The 9,900-nt window shown below is 39.9% G+C and overlaps 1 protein-coding gene across 1 annotated transcript; it reads left to right on the forward strand.

Moving 5' to 3' along the window:
* The first annotated feature begins 6,495 nt into the window (after positions 1 to 6,495).
* Positions 6,496 to 7,449, forward strand: LOC114211769 (olfactory receptor-like protein OLF3). Its single transcript, XM_028106448.1, has one exon. The coding sequence runs from the start codon at positions 6,496 to 6,498 to the stop codon at positions 7,447 to 7,449; it is 954 nt and encodes a 317-aa protein (XP_027962249.1).
* Positions 7,450 to 9,900: the final 2,451 nt, after the last annotated feature.

Genomic DNA, 9,900 nt, shown 5'->3' on the forward strand with positions numbered 1-9,900 from the left:
TCTCTAAATTAAAGTGCTATTTCTATTGGCAATTCGAGTATGTAAATGTACGGTCCGGTTTATTTTGACCAGCATTAGAAAAAACACATCTGTAGGTTGTGGGACTCACCTTCATGTGCTTCATTTCTGTCTGTTGCAGTGAAGTTGTAGAGGATTCCAAATAGGAAGCCAGTATGATTAAGATTCAATGGAGGATTGCAAAAGATGTGCATAGACTTTCAGAAGAGAAAAAACTTTTTCCCCCTTAGCTATAGGGCATTATTAAGGCAATGAATGGGGGGAATTATGGGTAGTGGGCTTATCATAAGCCTCACTGTTTCAGATTTGATTTTTGAGGATGATCCACGGTTTTGTCCATCCATGCCCTCTTCAAATTGGCATGAATAGTGGAAAGAAATACGGTTCTGAAATATAATCCTGGAAAGTGAGGCCCTGAGGAATCCTATAACATGCATACCTCCTGAATGTTCAAATCAATACTTGTCTCTTCCTAATGTACGAGGAGACGAGAAGATAGTTTCTTGAAGGAACCAGCCAAAAGAAGTGGAAAAAAGTTGTTTAAAATGTTTACACATGGTAGTAAGATAGTGAATTTGGCAATGAATGCTGAGAATAGAGAAGGTATATGAAAACTTTTACCGATTTATGAAACTCTGAATAGTTCCATCATGAAAAAAATTAATCAAGTATTTTGGAATGTTTGTCCACAGAGTAGTAATGGAAAATAATGCAATTAAAAATGATTGAAAAACAGGAGCAGCAGAAACTGCAGATGTCTTCAGAGAACCACAAGAAATGATCCTGTCTGTGTGGCACAGCATAGTGAAAATTCTGTCAGTACTTGTTAGATTTTGTCTGTGGGTCAGGTTTCTTGTCTTATTTGATGAGCAGTTCCTCATAGTTCTTCAGTAGTTCTTACCAGTTCTATTAGAGCAGAAATCTGGGGAGGGGGTGGTAAAAGACTAAAAGGGTGCTTTACTACATTGAAAAGCCATATTGTTCCTTGGGGCGACACCCTTCTCAGGCATTCTGCAGAGCTTAGTGAGCTCAACATGGAAGGAGCTCCCATCTGGGAGGTCTACTGATCAGAGTTTAAGTAAATTATGATAGATGAGTTGGAGATGCCTCATTTCCATGACTCCCAAATACCATATGTTTACAAGTTTTACCAAAATTTACTGCCTGAGAATTTACCATATTTCTAATGGGCAATTTTATTAGAGCATGGACCATTTTAGTGGAAGGTAGACCTTGGTATAGAGAGTTACAGAGATGGAGTGAAAATATTTGGCTTGTAAATGGAGGGTTAGAGGCAAGAATCAGATAAAGGGAGGCAGGAATAAGCTAAGGCCAAATTTTTATCTACCCCATGGAGATAAAGGCCAGTCCTGGTTTTAACATTAGCAAGCATTGTTGTCTGAATTATTCACTGTTCACCTTGTTCAGATGACATGTACTTTCAGCCAAAGATGTCATCAGGCAGTAGGAGATTGAAACAATAAGAAAAATAATTGTGGTTGAATTTAAGTAGGTGGAATAGGTTGAAAAATAACATTTAACTTGTTATAATTTACATCAAGTTTATAACAGAAAAAATAACCGTTTCCATGGAATCAATGAATAGATTTATTTTTAAAAAAGATCATAATGGGTGGCTAAAATTTAACTTTTAAATTAGGTGTATTGTGTCATATAAAAGGTGTTATGTGAGAAATTTGTTCACCTACTTTATGTCTTCATTTCTTTGTCATGGAGAGAACATTTTAGTCCTGATATTTGTGTAACTAATAATTACTGGATAATGGGAGGAGGCACTGGGAACTAGTTCTAGCTAAGATCTAGAAAGGTAATATTTTAACTGAGAAAATTTGATCTTGCTGTCTATACTTCACTCCTGACTTTTTCTGCAATGTCAGAGTCATTCACATACAAGTTCACAAAAAGATTATTTGCTTTATATCATAAACTTTCCATTTAATATTTTTTATATCTAAATATGTCTTCAAAAGGAGATGTTCCACATAAAAAACACATTTCAGGCATTAGTATCAGTATTGTAAAGAGAAAATTTTTCATAGACTATTTCTATAGCATTTTTCATACTAAGTCACATAGTATGCTCTATTTGTTATGGCTCTAGTAATTATCCTACATCCACCCTACTTCATAAAACACAGACATGAAGTCCTTCCTGCAAGGTGCTCATGTCCAAGGAGATTAACCAAGGGATGTCATTCCCTTGGGGGATGTCATTCCCCAGTACTATGTTCTGAGCAGACAGCATGGATTATTCATTTGTGAGTAGACCATGATAGCTCAAAACCTATAGAGAATGGTTTCAAATTTGTTGAGAAAATATGTAAAATAGGATTTTGTTGTTGAATAAAGGAATACTGTGGACCTGACAAAAGGGTAAAGTAGCCAGAATTAAGACAAATTCTCAGAAGAGAACACAAAACACACTGTGCAGGAGGAAGAGCTAAATAGATGTGGCTCTTAACTGTGGTCACTGTTCAACACTGGTTTTGAACACCAGCTGCGTGCCTAACCTTGTACTAAAAGATTTTTTATTTATTCTTATTTATGCAGACAAATGGAACAAATATTCCCACATTTTCCCTTTGTTTTTTGACCTCAGTGAAAAATACACATTCAGGAAGAGCTACAGATCCTACAAATTAGTTAGATCTGAGAAGCCCAAGCTCTGGCTTTCTGATAGGAGTGGTGAGATTTCATCTGGCACTGAGTCCATTTTCCACCCTAGGCCAGAATAGGAACCCAGCTAAATTTAAATGGAGCTGCTCCCAAAGTAATAAGGTGATGGTATTAACCGCAGGGCATGCTAAAAGCATCTGATGAACACGTTTCCTCCTGCATTTGCCTTTCCAAAGGCCGATCTCTTTTCTTTATCTACCCTGAGTCCCAAAAATGACTCTATGAGTGTGGACAAAAGGTGGAATTGGATATTAATGATTTTGAACTAAGGCAGTGGTCTTTGGAAATGAATAGCAGCCTCGGTGGGTTAAAAATAATCAGCTAACGTATCACGGAACGTCACTTGAGTATTAACAGCTTATTTTAGTAAAATACTTTGCTGTAAAACACACAGTATGATAATAAATGCTAGAGATAATAAAATAAAAGTTAGAAATAGAACAGGACCAGACCGAAGATTGTGTGGAAATTCTTCTGTGCAGGAAAACCTTAATTCTGTGTACATGGAGACCTCATAGATCTGTTTGTGTGGGGAAGTGATGGGGAAACACTTGTATCTCCTGATGAACTTGGAGGGAGCATGTAGGAGTGTGGAGTGGGTGGAGGTGGCATCAGGGAAATTTACAAGGACACCTTGCACTCTATGGCATGGGGTGATGAGGGCAAGTGTAAGTGTGAATGATGCTGCGGGGAGATGGGGAATACGCAGTAAAGGAAATGAAGAAAGAGGATTTATTCCAGAGAAGGGGAAAGTCAAACACGAAGTGTTGGGAGAATAGGAGAATTTTTGTCGCATTGACAGAAATGAAGGAGTCAGGAGGGACCCCATGTGTGGGGAGGTGAGTGGAGGCCTTGGTGAGACATTTATGAGATGGACATTCATTGTGGTGTTGGGGAAAGCATCTGGGCCTTCAGAGGGAAGTCCAGGAGACAAATGTAGACTTGAGGGTGAGCTGCACACAGTTGATTACGGTTTTTGTCGTTAGAAATTACAAGCCCTTCAAGGGGGAAAACCACAGAAGAGTACAGTTGGTCAGTACAGAACTGACCAGATGTTCACAGCAGTGGAGCGGGAGGGTTTGGAGAAATCCCTCACGAATACAGATAAGGAATAACAGATCAGAGGCTAGTCAGAACAGGAGAAGCACAGGAGAGAGTCAAGGGTTTGAAGGAGTAACTACTTGACACTACTAAAAGTTAAACAGTGAAAGTCAAATGAAAGCCTGTGCATTCGATATGAGAAAGTCACCAGGGATCATTAAGAGTATAATGTCCGTGATTTAGTGAAAGTAAAAACCACAGTTTTCTGGCTCAAAGGATGAATGCTATGAGGAAATAATTCCAGCAGGTAGACACCAATCATTTGAGAACTCTTGATGTGAAAGAGGAAATAATTAGAATGATAAATAGCAAAGATTCCTCTCCCCATATTGAGAGGTTGTCTATATTTTTTTAATGAGGGAAAAGTGGTCAATGAGAGATGAGAGAAACACAAGGGTGGCAAAAAGAGGGAATAAGTGAAAGAATAACATCCTTATTGAAAGAAATAGATGAAAAAGATGATGAAAGAGATAGAGAGTATGAAATCAAAGGTTTAGGTCAATTATCATCACCAAATAGTGGATACCGGCCCTGATTCTGTCATTGGCATAGGAAGGTTAGATCTTCAACTCCTTAATTTCAGCAATGGCCCTTTTAGTTGGCCAATATTATCCACATTGTGCCATTGAAAAACTAGAGACAGGGCTGGCTGGGTGACTTGCTTCAGTCCCAGGAAGCGGAAGAGAATGGATTCAGAGCACAGACTGTTAAGTTTTGAAGCTCGCACCTACAGTGAGATGTGATACTGTTGTTCATTTGTCATGAGACAAGGACTGTAGTAGAGTGATGTGGGGGGTGGGCAGGAAGACTAGAGTGAGTCGTGGGCTGGCTTGTTCTCCAGGCAGCTTGTACGTGCAACAGGGGGACAGTGATAGGATGACAGTCTGTTCTGTGTCTTTTTCATCCACGTGAACTCTAAGTGTAGGGAAGTGTAATATTTACTTTGAAATCTTAGCATCTAGCAGCAATGGCACTTCATGGATGTTTGCCAAATGAGTGGAAAAAGAAATGTCTACTTTCTGTTGCAGATTGGTTAAAATTCAGTAACAGTTAACAGATTTTTTTTCTTGAGGTTTTAGAATTAAATTTGAATGTCATCTTTGAGGCATTTGATCTGACCATGATTGAAGAAAAGCCAAGTGAGGGGTGGTGGTGGGAGGTTTATGATAGAGCCAAAGAGGCGTAACAGTTGAAAGGGGAGGTCAGTTAAGAGAAGGGCACCAGCAGAGTTTATGAAAATGTATGTGGCTGAAAACCATGAAAGAGATGGGCATTTAGGGGAACTGCTTGCTTTGTTTCAGCCTTTATCAGGTAAGAGAGTAGAGGCATAGACAGTCTTACCTTTCTGCTCACAGACCCTAGCAAGACCCCTTTGGATTCTAGGACAAGCAGCTCTGTTCCTGTCCTCAAGCCCCCTTACTGCCTTTATCCTTTACTTTAAAAATTTTTTAAAAATTTGAACAGTTTCTGTTTAGTGTTCAACATTGATATTGTAACGTACAGTTCTACTTAAGAAGCCTTTCTGGGATGAAAGAAAACACAGAAGAAACTCCATTCCAGCATACATCTACATACATTCATACACATATTGTACTCTGCCTTGGTCAATGATGAAGGTTCCTTAAACAATTGTTTCCCTTCCTCTTTTGTAAATAGAAAGTCAAACATCCATACTGTCATTTCCTTTATTTTGAGCCCATATGCAAAGGATAGATTCTTAAGAACATCAAGTTGAGAAGAAAAATAAAAAGAACAAGGTATGATCACAGTTCCCTTTCCCTTCTGATACCACTGAAGGCTGAAGAGATCAGGGCTATAAAAAAGACAAATGATCCCCAGGTCCTCAAGGTGACCAGTCATCCTGAATCCCTCAGTTCTATTCTAGAACGCCTCCATTTCATTTATATCTGAGTTTGTGGAGGTTATACATGGGAAAATCCTTTGCTATTCTAACTACTCCAAAGCAGAAGTCATGTTACTACTAATACTCAGACTAGTATAGTACTATTATTACTAGTACATTCTATTATAAAGTACTTTCTCCAAAGTTACCTACATTTCAGCTTGAAAGTATTTGTGAATTGTATAATACTGTCTTGTTTCATATATAAAAGTTTGTCACTAAACCACAGTAACACAGCTGCTAAACAAAATCAGATTTCAAACCTGGCTTCCCTGATTCTAGAACTTTCCACAAGGCCCTGCTTCTTCCCAAAGAGTGAGTGCCTGCCTCTTGTAATAGATTTATCCATTTTATCATGATGAGGCTAGTTGGCAAAATTAAGGTAGTTTTTATAACTTTCCAACGAGATTTTTTTCATTGTTTGTCATTTTACCTGCTACTATCACCTATGAAGCTCCCCTCACTCTCAATCTGAGGTAAGTTGGTAAAGATGTGAGCTCCTGAAATTGCACTGCATTATTGGCAGCCTTTAACTGGGTTATCCTGACCACCTCATGTCCTTATAAAAGTGCTGGCCTGACTCTGATGCAGAATAGGTGTAATACATGTTGGGATAAAGCCTATCAGCTTGGCCAGTAAATGGTCTGAAACATCTGGTTAAGGCTGGCCAATTGTATACAATAGATATTCATAAAAATTATTTTTATAATTCTTTGATTCAACAGTTTCTATTGTTTCTGACTTTCTCTGCAGATTAATAATCTTCAGTTATTTTAATGGGAACGGGTAACCAGACTTGGGTGAGAGAGTTTATTCTCCTTGGCCTGTCCAGTGATTGGGACATGCGGGTTTTCCTCTTTGTCCTCTTCTTGATCACATACATGGTGACAGTGCTGGGGAACTTGCTCATCGTTCTCCTCATCAGACTGGACAGCCGACTCCACACTCCCATGTACTTCTTTCTCACCAACCTCTCCCTCGTTGATGTCTCTTATGCCACAAGCATCGTTCCTCAGATGCTGGCAAATGTTCTTGCAGCACATAAAGCAATCCCATTTGTGAGCTGTGCAGCCCAGTTATTTTTCTCCCTGGGCTTGGGTGGGATTGAGTTTGTTCTACTGGCAGTGATGGCCTATGACCGCTATGTGGCTGTGTGTGACCCTCTGCGATACTCAGTCATCATGCATGGAGGCCTCTGTACTAGGTTGGCCGTCACATCCTGGGTCAGTGGTTCTATCAACTCCTTCATACAGACCGCCATCGCCTTTCAGCTGCCCATGTGCACAAACAAGTATATTGATCACATATCCTGTGAACTCCTAGCTGTGGTCAGACTGGCTTGTGTGGACATCTCCACCAATGAGATCGCAATCATGGTTTCTAGCATTGTTCTGCTGATGACACCTTTCTGCCTGGTTCTCCTGTCCTACATCCAGATCATCTCCACCATCCTCAAGATCCGGTCCACAGAGGGAAGAAAGAAAGCCTTCCAGACCTGTGCCTCTCACCTTACAGTGGTTGTCCTGTGCTATGGCATGGCCATTTTCACTTATATCCAGCCCCACTCCAGCCCCTCTGTTCTTCAGGAGAAGTTGATCTCTCTCTTCTATGCTGTGTTGACACCCATGCTGAACCCCATGATTTATAGTGTAAGGAATAAGGAGGTAAAGGGGGCCTGGCAGAAACTATTAGGGCAATTTTCTGGAATAACTTCAAAACTGGCAACTTGATGAATCCTGAGCATCACTTAGAGAAAGGAATTTTGCCTGTGTTTTCTCCCACTTAACTCAGATATGGCAGGCATCACCTGCATTGCCCTGGCAACCAGGAAGGAGATGACGACACATGTCCTGGTGATGCTGGGTAGGAGGCTGGAGGTTGGTTTGGGGTGTGGGTGTATTTTTATGTCACAGCAGTATGTTCAGTGGAGTTGAGCACTGCTGTAATAGAACTTCCCACACTTTCTCTATCTCCATTCATATGGCCTGAGAGTAATGAGAAGAAAAACACACTGTTTTGATTTGTCACATTGTAATCATGGACCTATTTGTGGATCTTATTTTCGACCACTGGTTCTTATTCATCCAAATTTTGTACAAAGTAATTATGTTTCCACTGGGAACTGAAACATTTTCATATTTTACACTCACTTATAATAATGTGTGATGTATGAAGCCACATCCAGTAACTGTGTGAGTCACTGTTCTGAGAGAGATGCTAGGGGGGCTGTTAAGACATCCTTGTGCTGGACCACTAACTGTGCACGTAGCATCTTGTCTGAGTGCTGAAGGTACCTCAGGAAAGGAGCATCAACTAAAGGTCTTATTTTATAGGTAGGAATATAACTAAAGGTGTTTGTTTAAGGCTCCTACTGACCAAGGAAAAACCATGTCTGGGGCACTACTTGACAGCATATAAGCAATTGGAGAGGAATTTTACTGCATATGTATGAGTACCATTTAAATGTTAAATCTGTCCAATTTCTGAAAAATCCATAGCCTCTTTTCTGAGACTTTAGAAACAATAAGCACATAAAATATGAATTAATATATAAAATATAAGAGGTATAGTTAATCTGAGAAAGGACAGATTCCTGAGCCAAAGCCACTGAAAGATCAGACAATTTCAATGTGTCTTTTGGGAATCAGGAGAGTTGGATCAGCTGTGCAGTGTTTCCCTCTAGTCTCTGTCTGAACACCTTCTCCCATCCCTCCTCCCCCACACAACAGGGCTCTGGCTGATCTTTGTAAATTAGTGAAATTGAATGTGTGCGACTGGGTCTCATCTCTGAGAAAACACCTAAGTAAGGAACAAAAGGAGGAAGGAATATTGTACAATAGGCACAGAAGGGGAAAGAGGAGAAAGAAAGGATAGTAGCTCACCTTCTCACTCCCTTGGAAAAAAATCTCACAGTCCTTTCTCCCTTTTTTTAAAGATTTTATTTTATTTTTTGACAGAGAGAGAGACAGTGAGAGAAGGAACAAGTAGGGGGAGTGGGAGAGGGAGAGGGAGAAGCAGGCTTCCCGCCGAGCAGGGAGCCCGATGTGGAGCTCAATCCCAGGACCCTGGGATCATGACCGGAGCCAAAGGCAGACGCTTAATAGCTGAGCCACCCAGGCGCCCCTCAAAGTCCTTTCTTCCTGTGTCTTGTGTAAGTCAGGGGATTCACAGTTCTTCCATTTGTGAACATGTTATCACACATTCTCAGTGTTTAAGCAGAGTTGAAGTTTCATATAATCCAAAGTTCATTTGACATTTTAAATCTACCTAAAAATAATCAATCCTAAATTTTTCAAAATTGGCATGTGTCTCAATAGATGTCAGTGGTACTGGGCTAAAATACTCCTTAGGTATTCAGATATCAGTGGAATATCTGTGTTATCAGTGACAGTGAATTGTTGAGACACAATAGTCGATATGAATCAGTCCTGACAATATAATGGCATAGCAAGGATGACAGTAAAGCAATTAAAATGTAGGGGTAAGAAGAGTCACAGAGAGTAAGACTTTGTGGGTGATTGCAGAAGTCTTCCTGTGTGGAAGGACCAGAAAATATCTTGTAGGAGGCCAGGAAAATGATTGCGAGTGATCCAGATAACAAGGAACTCAAGCAAAGGAGCACCTTGCGAAGTGTGCTGAGCTGGAAGAGAGAATAAAAATTCAAAAATATCCAAAGCTGGACTTATGGGGCAGAGAGGATGAGGAACTAGTGAAGATAAGGCAGGTGGTAGACAGGGGCCAGGTCTTGGAGGGCACTGAATGCCAAATTCAAACCAGTATATGTTTTTAAGTCAGTGGTAGCTTGATAAAATTTACATTCTTGAGATATCATTTTGGCAAACAAGTCAGAGGAAGAAAAGATTGGAGCAGAGGAGACTAGCTAGGGGGCTGTTCCATAATCACTATTGAGACATTAGAGGAACCTGAATTAAGATAGTGGCAATAGAGAAAAAAAATGAAGTCTTGTGATTTAAAAGTTATTTCAGAGGAATACTTCACCTGCTCTCAGTTTGGAATTCCCATGTGGATCTCATTTGTCTTCTAAAATATTAATATCCTGTCTAAATATTCTGTAAATTGTGGAGTCAACTGAAAAACTGACCACTATGAACACATCCTATATACAATGTAGGAGAAAGATAGAAAAGAAGGAAATTAGTCAAATATATACAGGACACTTC

Source organism: Eumetopias jubatus, unplaced genomic scaffold (assembly GCF_037043125.1).
Source record: "Eumetopias jubatus isolate StellerSeaLion01/CBP00866 unplaced genomic scaffold, mEumJub1_p1.0 scaffold_14, whole genome shotgun sequence".
Taxonomy (NCBI): domain Eukaryota; kingdom Metazoa; phylum Chordata; class Mammalia; order Carnivora; family Otariidae; genus Eumetopias; species Eumetopias jubatus.

Coding starts and splice junctions, on each gene's coding strand:
- LOC114211769 (XM_028106448.1), top strand. CDS start 6,496: ATGGGAACGGGTAACCAGACTTGGGTGAGAGAGTTTATTCTCCTTGGC.